The sequence below is a fragment of the Galleria mellonella genome, unplaced genomic scaffold (genome assembly GCF_026898425.1).
Source record: "Galleria mellonella isolate WM207_F2 unplaced genomic scaffold, CSIRO_AGI_GalMel_v1 utg116, whole genome shotgun sequence".
Lineage (NCBI taxonomy): Eukaryota > Metazoa > Arthropoda > Insecta > Lepidoptera > Pyralidae > Galleria > Galleria mellonella.
Genome location: NW_026441978.1, coordinates 3,982,358 through 3,998,971, shown reverse-complemented (window position 1 = coordinate 3,998,971; position 16,614 = coordinate 3,982,358). Strand labels below are relative to the sequence as shown.

The window sequence follows — 16,614 nt, the reverse complement described above, 5'->3', positions numbered from 1 at the left end:
GAGGTACCCAAGCAATCGACCTTTGTACAAAGTCTCCCTCTGGTACACGAATGGGACAGAGGTAAATTTTTTTTGTTTTATTGTAGTTAGATTGGCAAACAAGGTGACGGTCCTCTCAATAATATTACAGAGTACAAGCCATGTAATATAATTTAATACTGTACTCCTCATGGTATCCCTTATGCGTTGTCATGAAAAAGTATATGCCTTATATCGTAAATACTTCATACACACGTATTTCAATATAATAACTACCAGTTTAATTAACGTGTAATTTATTCGGGAATATTCGACCAGTTTCGGGACCATTCGGGATTCCTAATCTTTATATATAAAAACATCAAATCTTGACAATTGCGATTACGCTGTAAGAGTGCCAGGAACTAACTAACATTTATGTTTCAGAATAACCCTAAATGTTTGTAAGTTCGGAATATAAGAAAAAGTGACGATCGTGATGGCAAAATAAAGTTTATCAAATCGGCTATATCAATAATAATAAAAAAATATTTATCGTAAGAACTTTACAATTGAATGGGAACTCATTTCTTATTACATGCAATATGCACCAAGATAGAACTTTACAAACTCATGACGTACCATAACATATTACTTTTGTATCTTTTTCCTCAATATGCCACCATTAGTGATTCATTAAAACATGACTTTAAACAAACGTCACATAATGGGGGCTCTGAAGCATCATTACTTATCTATCTCTAATACCAATATTACAGAGAAATCATTATAGTAAGAACTAGAATGAACCAAATTTACAATATATTTAAGTCAGAACTACTATAAATTTAGTGTTTGGATTTCTGTACATATGTAATATTTTAGTTAAACTTTTAATTGTAAAGATAGAGTTTAGTCATGTGAATACATGATCAGGTATATAATAAAATATTTATGGAATGGCATTTTAGAATTTTCATTTCGTCTGTATTTTTATTGGTCTTACATTAAGCAATATTATCGTTAATCTTAAACCGGTTTTAATTATTCTTTTTATAAGCAACAGCTGTTTTCCTTTATAGAACAAATTCTATTTCTTGATGTTCTAAATTCTAATATTTGAAATCTAGTGTGTCTATGATATATCTCGTTATCCATCTGTAGGTATATTTTATTATTTTCGTTATATTAAATAAAAAAAAAATGAAATTACTATAATTTAAATTAATTTAGTAACAATCGAAGTTGCTCCATTTTGGAGAGTAAAATCGAAATTATATTAAATTAAATATCCAGAATATAAAGATTATATATATATATATATATATATATATATATATATATATATATATATATATATATATATATATATATATATATATATATATATATATATATATATATATATATATATATATATATATATATATATATATATATATATATATATATATATATATATATATATAATGTACAGTTGTTACAATGTTATTATAAAAAGTAATTACATTAGTAAAATAAAAGACAATTTATATTTAATATTAAAATTTATTTTCGATATAACATTGTTTTATTACAAAATACAAGACAGCTTTGTAACTTAATAGTATCGTAGAGGTGGGAATTCATAAAAATCATTGTAAATTTGTTCAAATGGCTTACTCTGACTTTGCACTGTAGAATCTATTACTAAAAAATAATAAAGAGCACAAAAAATATAATCATAGTCATTTAATACATTTAAACCACTTTACGACACCAATATGGCGTCATCCGTCAAAAATGATTTAGGTGAAGCTTAGATTGATACTAGATTACTACTAGATTTGCTGGAAAGTGCTTGACAAATAAAAAAAATATTTGGTGCTTAAGAGTCGATATTTATAATTGTCTAACCTGTAAATTGCCTAAAAGATAATGTAAAGTGAATACAGAAGTGACACTTCATAATGCATAAATAAGACTTTCATTCAGAAATCATTCCGCCATGTCTCCAAGTGATGGAATTACAACGACATCATAATTACTCATTAACTAAATTTAAATATGGTAATTAATTATAATTATGTTGTCATTTTACATCTCTTTCGTGAAGTGAATGACTGAGAGTGCCGTATCCAATAAGTAGACCGCACCCTGTATGACGCACAGCGCACCAACCGCCAAACCCACCTGAAAATATAAAACAATACTTTTTAGTATTAGATATAGATAGATATAGTTAAAATAACATGATATTCACTAATGACAAAAATGAAATCCGTGCTTATCAGACAAATAATTCACAAATAACACCATAATATAATTCAATGGCATACAACTTGACTGACCATCATATACAGTTATTTCTAGACAAGAACATAAGCTTGACACGGGATTCACATAATAACCCCTTGCTCCCTTTGGGGGGAAAGGGATTGTTAGTAATGGAAACTGAGAATCCCATTACTAGCAATATACCCAACCAGGTCGACCTCCTCGTGGTTCCCCCTGGAAACTATCATGGTTAATTCCTGATGAATTCATCATGATGGGCTAACTGACCTGTTTTCATTCACATCGATCACCCTTCACTGGTGCTCCGCCAGCGTATACCGTTAGCGCAGGCGGGGCTACCATACTATTTTCACCCATAAAAAAATCCCTTTGCTCCCTTATGAGTTGCTATTCCTAAGCACTAATATGTTAAGTTTCTCTCCGTGCTTTGTAACTTCACTGCAATGTAACAACCCTCAAGTCAAGATCGATAGCAGATAGTTTACCTTGTCAGGTTCGTGCTTAATTGCAAGTGAATTCATTGACGTTGGGCTAACTAACCTACATTTATTATTTCCATCTATCATTCCTTACTGGTGCTTTGCCAGCACTTACCATTAGCGCAAGCGGGGTTACCATTCAATGTTTTTTTATGACGCTTAAAACGACAAACAATCTGACGGCCCTCCTGATGCAAAGTGCACCATGGACATAACAGAATATACTATTATGCCTATTGTACCCCTCATGCGTTGCCATTTCTGAGGACTAAAATGTTATGCCTCTGTGCCCTGTAATTTCATTATTCATTACTTTAAAAAAAATCCAAACACACTCATACAAGCACAGTTACTTAGAGATAGAAACACGAGTTGGAAAGAGTCAGGTGTATACTAACTTGTTTCTCGGAGTACACGAAGTGGTACTGTTGCTCGCCCTGGTATCCGCCCCAGTAGTGCAGCGCGACAGCGCCCACCGCGATCCACAGGAACACACCCACGAAGTTCATCACGATATCTGACAGAGCTCTGTAAGGTCCACGCACACCACTGTGTAAATAATTATTATTAATTTAATTACTAGTTTTTAATCGTAACTGTACCCGCGTAACCAGGATATAAGATAGCCTATGTGCTTCTCTATAATACTATATGTATTTCAAATTTCATGACGAGCCGCTGAACCATCGAAATGTATTGTAACAAAGTCACTTTCACAATATTAAGAATTTATTTATTAATTGAACATAAAATACTAATAAGGTCTATTTAATATGCATAGGTAATATCTGTAACGCTTCGATATCTATATATTGGGTTTCTCTGGACATTGATGACGAAGAAAAGGTTATCACCCATTTCAATATCGCTCATACCGTTCGGATATATATTAAATACGAACGGATCCATCAATTCGATGTATAAAAACATCGAAATTCGAAATATCTATTTTCGAAAATTCTATCTGCCCCTTGCGAAGCTGGCCTAGATCACTAGTCATAATTAAGTGTTTATAATAAAATAAACTTTTTAATAAAATTAAAAAAAAAAATTGTTAATAAAATGTTCTAAAAACTATAATCACCTCTTGTGTTCAGTGGTGCCGAATAGATAAGTGACCACTTGCACCAGTGTGTATATGAGGTAGCCCACTATAACTCCAGACGCGACGATCTCGGCATCTGGATTCTTCTCCTCGTTGAGGTTCCAAGTGCCTCCCACCCCCAGGAACTCGCCATTGTATCCTGTTCGGTATAGAACCAGGATTATGATGTTCAATACCTGGAAAGAAAAAAGGAGAAATTCTCAGTTCTTCCGTTTTTACCGGCAATCTTTTACGCGACTTCTCAATTATGCACCTTAAAGTTAAGAGAATAAGATTAATTATCATGATGCACCCATATATTCTAATCTTAAAAACAACAGTTGACTTTTAAATTTTTTATAAACAATTATTGTTTACTGGCTTTCACCCCTGACTTTTTCTGCGTAATCAAGATACTTTCACTTACTGAGTTAAAAAGTAACCTATGTCCTTCTTCATTCCATTTAGTACGTGTAAATCAAATTTCATAATGATACGTTAAGCCGTTAAGGAGCTAAAAGGTAACAAACATACACACTCACTTTCACATTTATAATATCAGTGAAGATTAAACAGATACTTAGTGGCTTTTGGGAAAATAAAATCTTAATGAGTGTCGTAAGAGATTGTAAAATATTGTTTATTGATTTTTTATCTGAAAAGGGTCTGAAACCAAAAGTTGCACGAGAACGAGAGATGACGGGTTCACACGTTGTTCAAAAGTTGTTCTAGATAGTATGTAAATAATTAAAAGAATAGAAGAATTAACATAAAGGATGTAATACGCATTATCTCATAGAACACATCAAGTCTTCTAACAATCAATGTTAGTAATATAGACTTCCTGTTGTTTTCCGTCTACAATCGAAGTGACTAATTTAGCTATCTTAAACTTTCATAAGATAATATTTATCAAGTTATCAAAATTATTTGCTTCATACATTTGTACATATGTCTATATGAAACGGCTCACGTAGTTTTGCCCTCTGTTTAATGTTTATCCCTATTTCATTTATTACCGTGTAGTTTTTTTTTTTTTTTAATAGATGATAATGAAATGGTAATCCCGCCTGCGCTAATGGTATACCAGTGAGAGATGATAAGTTAAATAGAATGAAATAGCAGGTCAGTTAGCCCATCGTGATGAATCCATCCGGAATTCAGCATGATGGTTTCTAAGGGGGACCACGTGGAGGTCGACCCGACGAGATGCATTGCTAGCAATGTGACTAGTAGACCGCACCACTAACAATCCCTTCCCCTCTATTACGGTGTATCTTTTTTTTTTGATGAGTGAAAATGGTATGATAACCCCGCCTGCGTCTACGGGATACGCTGGCGAAGCACCAGTGAAGGGTGATCGATGAGAATGAACACAGGCCACTTAGCCCATCATGATGAATTCATTAGGAATTAACCATAATAGTTTCCACAGAGAACCGCGAGGAGGTCGACCTGGTTTGGTATATTGCTAGCAATGGGATTCTCAGTCTCCATTACTAACAATCCCTTCCCCCTATTACCGTGTAGTACCGGCATAGAATGGGCCACTCCTTCCTTTCCCATGAGTGTCGTAAGGGCGACTAAGGGAACTAATTCAATGGCCCAGGGTCAGGCAGCAGCGTCCCTCTAAACATCAAAAGCCTAACTGCGGTTACTAACTCGCCTTCCAAGTATGGTAACTGCTGGCAAAACCCCCTTATGGAGGAGACCTATGTTCAGCAGTGGACAGTTAATATCATATCAGCTGAATATGATGATGATGTGATGATGATACCATTTATTAAGATAAAAACTAGTCTATTTCTTAAACGTTACAAATTTAGAAGACATTCAAATTGGTCATGCGATTTCGTCTCCGAAAACAACGTGGTACTATATTTCTATATATTAACATATAAGGCTGTTATTATTAAATATTCTCTGTCCATAACATAAAAGATGGCGTGAAGATATAATATATATAGATAGAATAATAAAATACATTTTGACGAACTTCACATAGTCGCGATATGGCATATCTACATAAATCGATAAATGCTATCGTCTGATAAAAATAAATGTTGACTACATACATTTATGGATCATAAATAATACCTATATGTACTTAGTAATAAAATATTATATGAAATCAAGGCATGAAATTGTCAAATATAATATTATGCAAAACAAATTTAGAATCTCGAAGAAAAAATTGTCAATCAACTTAAAAAAAAAAGAAGGTTCTCAATTCGATTGTATTTTTTTTTTATCTAAAATGATATGCTTACAGATTGGCCTCATATAAATTCTATCAAAATCGATTCACTAGCTTAATTTTTAAATCAAAATAACGGAGTTTATCACAATTGAATCTCAATTATACTTAATCTAAAATTACATTTGGTTATCAATAATAAAAAAATTGTTCTATAATATATATAACTTATAATTTATTTCTGTTTCTTTTCATTAATTTTTTTGTTTGTTTTTCTACTTGATTCACCGAATAAAAGTTGCTATGTACTCATAATAACTATAGAATTACAAACATATGTCATTGTAAGTAGATATTATTTAACAGTATCGTTACATAAAGGGTAGTAGTTACATCGTAAACAAAATAATCTCTGTCAAATATTACAAAAGACAATAAAAACAAAAAAATAAGCAAGGCTGGTTGGAAAAAAATGGATCATTTTAGTTAACAACAGCGGTTTCAATATTATATAGGTATTAATTCTGTTGTCCGTATGGCCTCGTGCCCATGATCATTGTCAAAGAAATAAAAAATGTACAACATTGGCCATAGCAACAACTAGAGTTGAATTGATGACATATCATCTCAGTTTATGAATGTTTTAATTATTTTAAATGCTAAATTTATATTTATGATGTTAAATAATTAATGTTAATATAAAATATTCTGACCCAATTAATTGACTGGATTATTTGTAATTTGTGTAATATAATATTAAGAAGTAAATATGTTGCCACTATAAATATATTATATAACATTCTATTTTTTTTTTCGTTTGTCTGTTTGTTCATAGGACAGTTAAATGAATTTTGTATGCCAGATTCTGGTGAAGAGTATGAACAATATTTAAACATTACGTACCATCCTTTTTACTACTTTTCAAACAAAATAAAGTTCTTATTGAGCATCTTGTTAAATTTATTAATTTTATTAACAAGATGCTCTCAATGACCACACGCGATGTCACTTTAAATAATTGAGTCTAATAATAGAAACACAAGATAATTCATAATGTGAAATGTTCGAATGTTCGAAGGGTTTCCCGCATACCAGATTGTGTTAATACCATTAGAACTTACTATGTTATTTATAATTGACGAGTAATTTATGTGCATATTGCCAGTGATGACCTATGGAACCGAAACAAGGTCCTACAAGGTTGCCCGTATGCAAAAACTTCAAATCACTCGGCGAGCTATGGAGAGGGCTATGCTCGGAGTTGCTTGACGTGACAGATTCCGAAATGAGGATATCCGCAAAACAACCAAAGTCACCATTATAGCTCTAAGGATAAGCAAGCTGAAGTGCTGAAGCTGATCACATAGCTCGAAGGACCGACAACCGATGGGGATGAGACGAAGGTTCTCAAGTGCCCCCCCCACCCACCTACCACCCGTCACTAAATACATTACAGGGAGTGGGATGCAGGTGGATAGGTGCTGACGGTTCCTTGTGGTGATCTATGAAGGAGGCCTATGTTCAGCAATGAACAGATAATGGCTGTGATGATGATAATAAGTAATGTATCCTAATTATTCGTGTTTCAACCGTGAAGCAGTTGTGTTTGCATGGCTGTGTTTCGGTTTGAAGGGTAGGATATGGCGTGAATTTACTGGGTATAGAGGAATAACACCTGAGTCCTCAGGAATGGCAACGCATGGGGGATATCATGGGCGAAACAGTATACTCTATTATGTCCATAGTACTGCTCATGCCTATAGGTGACGGTTACCACTTTCCATCAGGTGGACCGTCAGCTTGTTTGCCATTCTAAGTTGCATAAATAATAAAAATTGGAAATATTTAATATTGCGAAAGATAAGTCGTCTTTACTAATTACTTATGGGAAGCTTATCTATGTAAAGAATGTTATCAGCAGAAATAGTTTGTTGTTGCAGTCATACAGTAATTCTCTTTGTTTTTATAATTATTATTATTGGGGATAGGCAATGGGAAAGTGATGGGGTCTTATCTCTTTTCCCCGAATTCAAGGTACTGCAGACTTGAGTATTTTATTTAAATTTAAGCTTGATACCTCTACACATATGTAAAAAAAAGGTCAGATAGACAGATAGACTGACAGCTAAGTGTTCCTAGAATTGTACCGTTTTTCCATTTGAGGTACGGGCCCCTAAAAAGTGATCACTTGATGAGTTTGAGCGCAGTGAATCTATGATTCACGTCTTTACGTTACATGACCTATACACTCATCAATCATTCAATCGGTCATGTTTATTGCTTTCATTCCTCACATTCTTTGACCTCAGGGTCACATACGTAGTTCTAATAAAGTTATGTATGTGAAAGTGGCGAGCTAACGTAATTTGTCAATCTTATAAATGAAGGCTGTTAATTGACCGATAGACTGTTTAAATAAACATAAACTAATAACGTATCTATTTATTTTACAAACATTTTTACGCATTTTTTTTTTATATATATTCGATCAAAACCGTTCAGTAGTTTTTGAATAAAAAACTAAGAAATATCCATCGCTACTAACTTTCACATTTATTTTATTAATAGGATCTTTATTTTTTTTTTTATAATATAGTTATTAAAATGAGGTAATTAAAAATATGTTGCATTTGTTTCCATTAAAAAACATAATACATAACGTGTGTTAACACGTGTCTTAACAGCTGTTATCTGAGGGGAAAAAGATTGTTGGTAATGGGGTCTGATAGCCCTATTGCTATCAATATTGCTAACAGGTCGACCTCTACGCGGTTCCCTTTGGAAACTATCGTGCCTAATTCTTGTGAAATTTGTCACGATAGCCCATCGTTCAACTGACCTGATTTCATCGTCACCTATCATCCCTCACTGGTGCCCAGCTAGCGTATACCGATAGCGATAGCGATAGGGTTACCATTTCATTATCACCTATTAAAAAAAAACAGATGTAATGTTGATGTGTTCTAATAGCCTTAGATAGATAGATAGATAGACAATTTATTTGCATTACTTACAGCACACAAATTACAATAAAAAAAAACATACACGTAATACACAGCAAAAGAGACAAAAGAATAAAAATAAAAAAAGCACAAATAAAAAAACAAAAATACAAAAACAAAATACATAATCTAACAATCTCCTTTGTTAACATTCCTTCATGCGTGTGCCATAGTAACACAAAATTCACAGCTCAGTTTTTGATATTCTGCTGTGACCAAAGTCATTTCATTAAAAATTTACAATATAAAAAAAAATATATATACATACATACATACATATCTGTCACGCCTGTCTCCCATTAGGGTAGGCAGAAACAATGGAACGCCAAATGCTTCGATTCAAACAAACCTCTTTCGCTTCTTCCAAAATATATATATATATATATATATATATATATATATATATATATATATATATATATATATATATATATATATATAAATAAACTGCATTGTATGTGTCCATTATATTTGCCTCCACTTGACATTATATTCTACATAAATAAATAAATAACAGATACCATTAGATGAGGGGTAGTCAGAGATCACTTTCTGTCACATTCAGATATTCAGGCAATAAATATTTCGGCTACGTACCTATTGGGTATTCCAATTTTTTGTTTATTAATTAAAAAGATTTTAAGTTTTTTTTTTAAAATGTGTTTACTATTAGACAATAATAATAAAGCCTTAATAAAATTTTATTAAATATTTCATTAAGAAACAAATTAATATGTAAGCACTATATTAGAGCACCCACATCTCTCACCGGATGAATGCATTTAGTTGAGACACATTAGTCACGCCAGAGGTCAGGTCAGGAGTTAATTCATTACAATGTCTCTCATTTAAACCACAGTATACTTTATAAAGTCTGTTTTTTAATTAATCGTCGAAATTGAAAGTTTAATATTTTACAAAATTACAATAATACATAATTAAATTCACCAGAGTTAGACTTTGTACAAAAGTCGCTTGCTTGGACAAGTTTCTACCGTGAAGCAATTGTTTGCATGGTTGTGTTTCGGTTTGAAAGGTGGAATAAGGCAGTGAATTTACAGAGTACAGAGGAAAAACACATGAGTCCTTATGAATGGCATGGGCGGTATCATGGACGAAACAGTATACTCTATTATGTCCACGGTACTACTCATGTCTATAGGTGACGGTTACCACTTTCCATCAGGTGGGCCGTCAGCTTGTTTGCCATTCTAATTTGCATAAAAAATAATTATACATAAACATATATTATTATAATGTATGTTTTTTATATCTTTTATAATTCCCATTATTTTTCCAATCACTCAAATAAACTTTAATCTATGTTAGAACCCAGTAATTTCAATAGTTTTGATAAATTCATCACCGTTACCTTTAACTTTCAACAACCTTTAAATTAATAGCTTAATAGAAATACATATAATTTTTTAATACACTCATCATCAATTAATCATACAATCATCACCAATTAAGACCGCTTTATTCTTTGTACATTTCACAAATTTCACCATCGATTGTCGACGTAGGTGCGTGTCATCAATTAGTGCTCTATGTCCGACAGCTGACGATCACAGCTGTAGTCGTAATAAAGTTTAATTATCTTGACTGTCGCAGGAAGCATTGATTTAAACATCTACATTATGACTTCCGAATTAGGTTTACTTTCGCAATGATTGTACGTATCTGTGGGGTCGTTCATATTCGTTACATCCATACCGTCATAAGCTGAGGGCCTACCATGAAGTATTTTCCGAAATTTCGGGGACGAACGAAACAGAAATATGTTGTAAAAATTACATAATATGTGTAGTTTAAAAATTTTAAAATGTCGTTCCTCTGGACTATTAGGATAAGATTTATAATGGACGAAATGTTAAACTCCATTTACTGGGTACGAACAAAAACACGAAAATGAGCCCGAAAATTCGTAAATTCATTTCATGGTAGACCACCAGGTTATAGCTATTTTTAATTTACTAATATTAAAAATGTATTTTTTCATCATGCTTCAAGGGGAAAAGGAATTGTTAGTAATGGGGCCTAAAATCCCCATTACTAGCAATAGACCTATCAGGTCGACCTCCACGCGGTTCACCCTGGAAATTATCGTGGTTAATTCTAGTGAAATTCGTCACGACCGGCTAACGTACTTTTCGTCACCTATCATCCCTCACCGGTGCCATGCCAGCGTACACCGATAGCGCAGGCGGGGTTACCAGTTCATTATCACCTATTAACAAATCACGCTTCAAAGGATAAACGGATTTGAGTGATTTTTTTTTATTTTACACAGTTTATACCATGTATTTTTTTATGGGTGAAAATGGAATAGCAACCCCGCCTGCGCTATATATGAGAATGAAAACAGGCCAGTTAGATCATGATGAATTCATCAGGAATTAACCATGATAGTTTCCAGGGGGAACCACGAGGAGGACGACTTGGTTGGGTATATTGCTAACAATGGGAATCTCAGTCTCCATTACTGATAATCCCATTCCCCCCTATACCATGTACTAATTTATGGAGCACTTTATATATTCTTGATTGCACTAAAACATACGTCTGTCAACACACATCTGTCGGTCTGTGCATAGGGCATGTTTTACAAGAATTTTATATGGGAAATCTTTATAAGAGCAATAAAAGCCAAATCAACAAGTTTAAGAAATTCTTTGTCTGTCTGTATGTTTGTAATGTATGTATGTATGTATGTGATGTAAAAATTACGACACCAAATTAGATGCAGTTTTCACAGTATTTAGTTATATTCCTCAAGGTCTGACTTAAAAATTTATATTTGATCTTGGGTCTATTTTATTGACTTTCTTACTTCTGGAATCAAGTAATAAGGAAATAATATGGAAGTAAATAATAATCAAAGCAAATCGATCACGTGTAAATGTATACGTGTCTCTCTAATGTACCGCATAATGTGCATATCCAAGGTAAGGGCGATCGTCTAGAGGACTATTGTCTGCACATAATTATATTATTATCAAGGAGCTACGCATCGCACAACATCTTATGAATCTCAATTAGATCTAGGAACAGTAAACAACAACATATTTTTATTAACGAAGTCTTTTGAAAAAATTAAAAGAGTAATATATTAATTTTTTGAAAAAAACTTCAAGAAATAGCAGATTCTTATCTGTATTTTTGTGTGTATGTATTCGTCAATTCTGAATTGAATTCTACGTTATTTTTTTTAAATCAGAAGAAATCTTTGGTTAAAAGTCTGGCAGGATAAAAAAAAACAAATACATAGTGCGAACATATTTGAATTTAGAACTTCAAATCGTGTGTCAAACTAAAAAAAAACAAAATAGCAACTTTAATCGTCACAAAATTAATATGGAAACAACACGCGACTAAATCCTTTTAATTGGAGAAAGAATCAACAAAATCAGTACAGAATTAGTGTCATAGTTGCGTAAAATAAATACAAAAAATAGACGAATTGAGAATCTACCACCTCTGTAAATCATTACATTAAGGCCACCTTCCTATCACAGGTATCTCCTAATATACATTAGCCTTCAAACGCAGTTAATGCAATATTGTCGTACAAACATACCTTATCTGATATCAATGGGCTTAGTCATGGCATATCTGGACGTACTACACAATGGTACATGTGACTAAGTTTATGAGTAATTAGGGTTATTAGTAATACAGTATGCGGGACTTTATGGGGAGTTCTTGGTCTTCCAAATGGTTACATTCTGCGATAATAGGATTAATCTATAAACGATGCATATATTAAAACAAGCATTTTGCGACTGATCTACACGTGATATAATTTTTAAGATTTTTTTACATTAAAGCTCGATGCATATTTTCAAATTATTAATCAAGTTCTTGTTTTAATTTGCAATTGTATATAAATAGATGAATGTACTTAAAATAACATGTTCCTATTAAAAAAAAAAAGGATTAAAAATTTTAGTAAAATTAGAACGTCTCCCGTTAATGGTTTAATAATACTACTGTTAATTAAACTCTACAAGTAAACTGACGTTAATTTAATTAAAATTTTGTCTCTATAATATTTTCAACTTAACTTTCCGCTGATAGAAATAACTGTTAAAAAACAATGTAAAAACGAAAAACGTTAGGTTTGCTACCTGCTACATTACTTCGAATATGTTAAAAAAAATATGGATGTATCAAATGTTACGTGAATAGTCGACATCTTTATTATTATATCAGACGTTAACTGTCCGAACATAAGCTTTTCCCATAGAGTTGCTACGCTTGGCAGGCGGATTGGCAATCGCAGTTAGGCTTTGGTGATGTTTTAAGAAGAACACTGCAGTCCATCTCTCGACCATTGAGTTCTCTTAGTCGCCTCCTACGACACCCGCCGGAAAAGAAGGAAATAAAAATACGAATATAGTCCGTTGACTTGAAGTTTGATATGACTTTATTTCCTAAATAAGGTCGTATCACGTGTTACGTGAATAGTCGACAAATACCTCTCTATAACTACCTCATTTGAGCACATTTTTTTCTATTTTTTTTTTATAGTACAAAATAAAATGCTGCTAACTATCAACAAGGCGCGGCCGTGCCAAGATAGCGAATGAGGTCATAAGGGCTGATTACACTGTATCCACATAATTACGAATGAATCATAGTCTCACTGCGCTATTTGGACCTATCTTGTCTGTATTAATATGAAAGTTAGCATATTTGTTTGTTTAGATATTTAAAAGAGCAAATGGATTTATATAGTCCTAACTTTTTAATCGCTTCTTCTTACTTAGTATGCATGGTTTTAGAAGTAGGAAAAACAATGAAGTAAATCACTCCAAAATGGCGTGTAACATACACCAAATTTGAAAGTAGACATCAAAAACACAATATCTGACCGCCCCAAATTTTGGTGCTGCAGTTTTTGCGTGATGCGGGAACATATAGACAAATAAAAAACAATTTATATCTGTATTTTTTCAACCCTTCATATTACTTTAATAAGATTTGCTAAACAGATAGACCGTATCCAGAATTAACATTTTTGACACGTTTAAAATATTTATTATGCAAATTCACGCAGGAAAAGCCAAGAGATATTAACTAGTAGTATTTTATAAATATAAAATCGTAATACCATCTGATCGTTAATCTTGATATCTCCGAAAATATTTCACAAATTTCTATGCTGAAACTCTCTGCTCAAATACGTCACTTGATATGGAAAGGACCAAAAAAGAGATATTTTAATATCACAAGAAATAGTGAGTCCAATGAAAATTATGCTACGGGAAACAATTGTAGCGTCTGTAAATAAATATTGTACATATTCATATCATAGCCACTTATCAACATCATTACTTTCTTTTCCATCAAATAGGTTAATTAAATTGTACATAGATATTTCACCTCTTTCTATCTTTCGGACTGGTCGTACAGACATGACAGCGACGTTTACTTTTTACATTAAATTCTGCTGTCATTCTCTCCATCTCGATCGCTTGCCTCTTACATTCGTAAATTCCGTTTTTATATATTATTTTCTACATATTCCTTTGTATTTACCTTTAATATTTACCTTCTGTATATAATATATGTAAATAGACAAAGCTAGTTGTTGAACTTATTTCCTCCAAACAACTACACAATCAACGTCTGTTTACTAGCTTCTACCCGCAACTACGTCCGCATGACCGGGATATACGTACTGACCGAGAAAAAAGTAGCCTATATTCTTCTCCTTCTCATGCAATATGTCTATACCAAACCTCATAGAATTACTTGGTTGAGGTTTGGTAACCAATTGGTTAAGCCATTAAGACACTATAGGGTAAAATAAACTCACTTTCACATTTATGATATTAAATAAAAATAATATTACAGAAACTATTCTATTGCTTTCGAGTCAAATCGATTTAAAAGTAGGTACTCGTAGGTACCACATTTAATTTAATCATGTGTAAATTTTTTCAACATTAATTTCATATAGGAATTCATGTTAAAAGAAGAAATTCCAATTAGTAAGTATTTTTATGTGATCGTTTACCATAGTTTGTCTACAATTCGCGAAAAACAATATCGATCGACTGTTATCTCTGTTACACCACATAGATAGGTGTATTTAGTATTACTGCGTTCAATTTATACTCCGCATTATGTTTGCTATGTATTATATTTATTTTATTATATTATTAATCCACTTGAACAATGACTCATACGCAATTATTCACGGACTATTTGCCTATTATTATTACCTGTGTTATTCATCTGAAATTTTTACTGTAAACATCTGTAAATATAAATGTAAGTAAATATTTTTCTCGTAGTAAGGATGTAACATAAAAGATGTATCAAGTAAGGATGTAATATAAAAACTTACTAATTTAGATAGATAGATAGAGTATCTTCATTAAAATGCTTCTAGAAAAACTGGTCAACTTTTACATACAATTTTGCGTGATAAAACTTTATAACTTCTATATTTATTTTTTCTTATAATTTCTGCATCTTTTTACTGCGTAAATACTCATTTTAATTAATAAATAATACGTCAAGATACACTGTATGTGTAAGTATATAGAACACTGATAAAAAAAATGAGAGGTAACTTGAAAATTAACCGACAAAAAGTTGATCCGTTTTTGAGGCTCAATGCTCTATCTATATAATCTAAGCTTACTAGTTAAAGTGATTTAGAGAGAATAGTATTATACAGTAGTATTATATTATTACAGTATGCTAGTTCATGTATGCATTCTTATACAAATGTATATCTGTATCTCACAGTCATTTCCTATTGGGATAGGCAAAAACAATAGTAAATATACTATATTTTATACAGTCAATCTATGTATTGTGTGTTTGTGTAGATATCTGATGTTCCATTTAGTTTAAATAACCAGTAAACAACAGAAAAACGAAGTTTTCGAGTAGCAACTCCATTTAGACACACGTGGAGTAACCTATCGCTGGTGGAAGTCTGCAGTTGAATCTCAAATATGGCTCGGGATTGTTTCTTGTGGTAATTTATGGGGAACGTCTATGTTGAGTCATGGACAATGTGACCACAATATTAAATAATATTTTACAACACTTTTATGTGCATGGTCCTTCGAGCCGGATCATCGTTGTACCTTAAACGTATTGTTGTTGTAACTTAAACGTATTTTAAAAAATATTATTCTATTCTGTTAGTATGTTAGTAACCCGGATTATGTTGTACTTATTATATTTAAGTTAATAAAATATTGTAATTTAATTAATGACAGCCACCATATTCATCTGCGACTGAGGTACCATCAACTGTATGAATGAATTTGGAATAATTTTCAATTGCATCAGAGATTCGCAACACTTTCGGTATAATCGATTCACCATACTTCCATTACAAAAACCATGTCCCTACTTACAATTTTGAACGATTTCACGACTATCGTGCCGATTGTCTGGATCGAAACCATTTTCACTAACTTTTTTTTTTGCACTTTTCACTCTTTTATCTTTATGCCACTTGGACGCCTTTGTCTTGTGTCTGTTTTTGTTCACGGATAACTTGTCACTAATACTAAGTTTATCGCGGTGTGGTATCAATGATAAGCTGTTATCTTATCTGCTTCGAAGAATTACTAGGGCACTTTG

The 16,614-nt window shown here is 32.4% G+C and overlaps 2 protein-coding genes across 6 annotated transcripts in view; one reads left to right on the top strand and one right to left on the bottom strand.

Annotated features, from left to right (window-relative positions):
* LOC113512928 (adenylosuccinate lyase) overlaps positions 1-16,614 on the top strand; it is a 48,796-nt gene that overhangs the window by 27,130 nt on the left and 5,052 nt on the right. The window contains exon 1 of one of the 2 annotated variants that reach the window (XM_052894666.1): positions 15,174-15,279. The exons of the other annotated variant lie outside the window; for it this stretch is intronic. The gene's annotated coding sequence lies outside the window, so the exon portion shown is untranslated. Of the gene's footprint in view, positions 1-15,173; positions 15,280-16,614 lie in introns of those variants that run through there. 2 annotated transcript variants of the gene reach the window in all.
* Positions 1,487-16,544, bottom strand: LOC116412626 (protein snakeskin). 4 transcript variants are annotated; one of them, XM_031909346.2, is made up of 4 exons: positions 16,386-16,544; positions 3,799-3,995; positions 3,113-3,263; positions 1,487-2,130 (listed from the first exon to the last, which is right to left on the bottom strand). In XM_031909346.2, exons 1-4 carry the CDS (start codon positions 16,434-16,436, stop codon positions 2,035-2,037), a joined length of 495 nt encoding a protein of 164 aa, XP_031765206.1. In that variant the 5' UTR covers positions 16,437-16,544; the 3' UTR covers positions 1,487-2,034. The 4 variants fall into 4 exon arrangements, with proteins under 4 accessions (XP_031765206.1, XP_031765207.1, XP_052750644.1 ...); XM_031909347.2 differs by having other exon boundaries at positions 3,113-3,242; positions 16,386-16,543; XM_052894684.1 differs by lacking the exon at positions 16,386-16,544 and adding an exon at positions 15,023-15,100.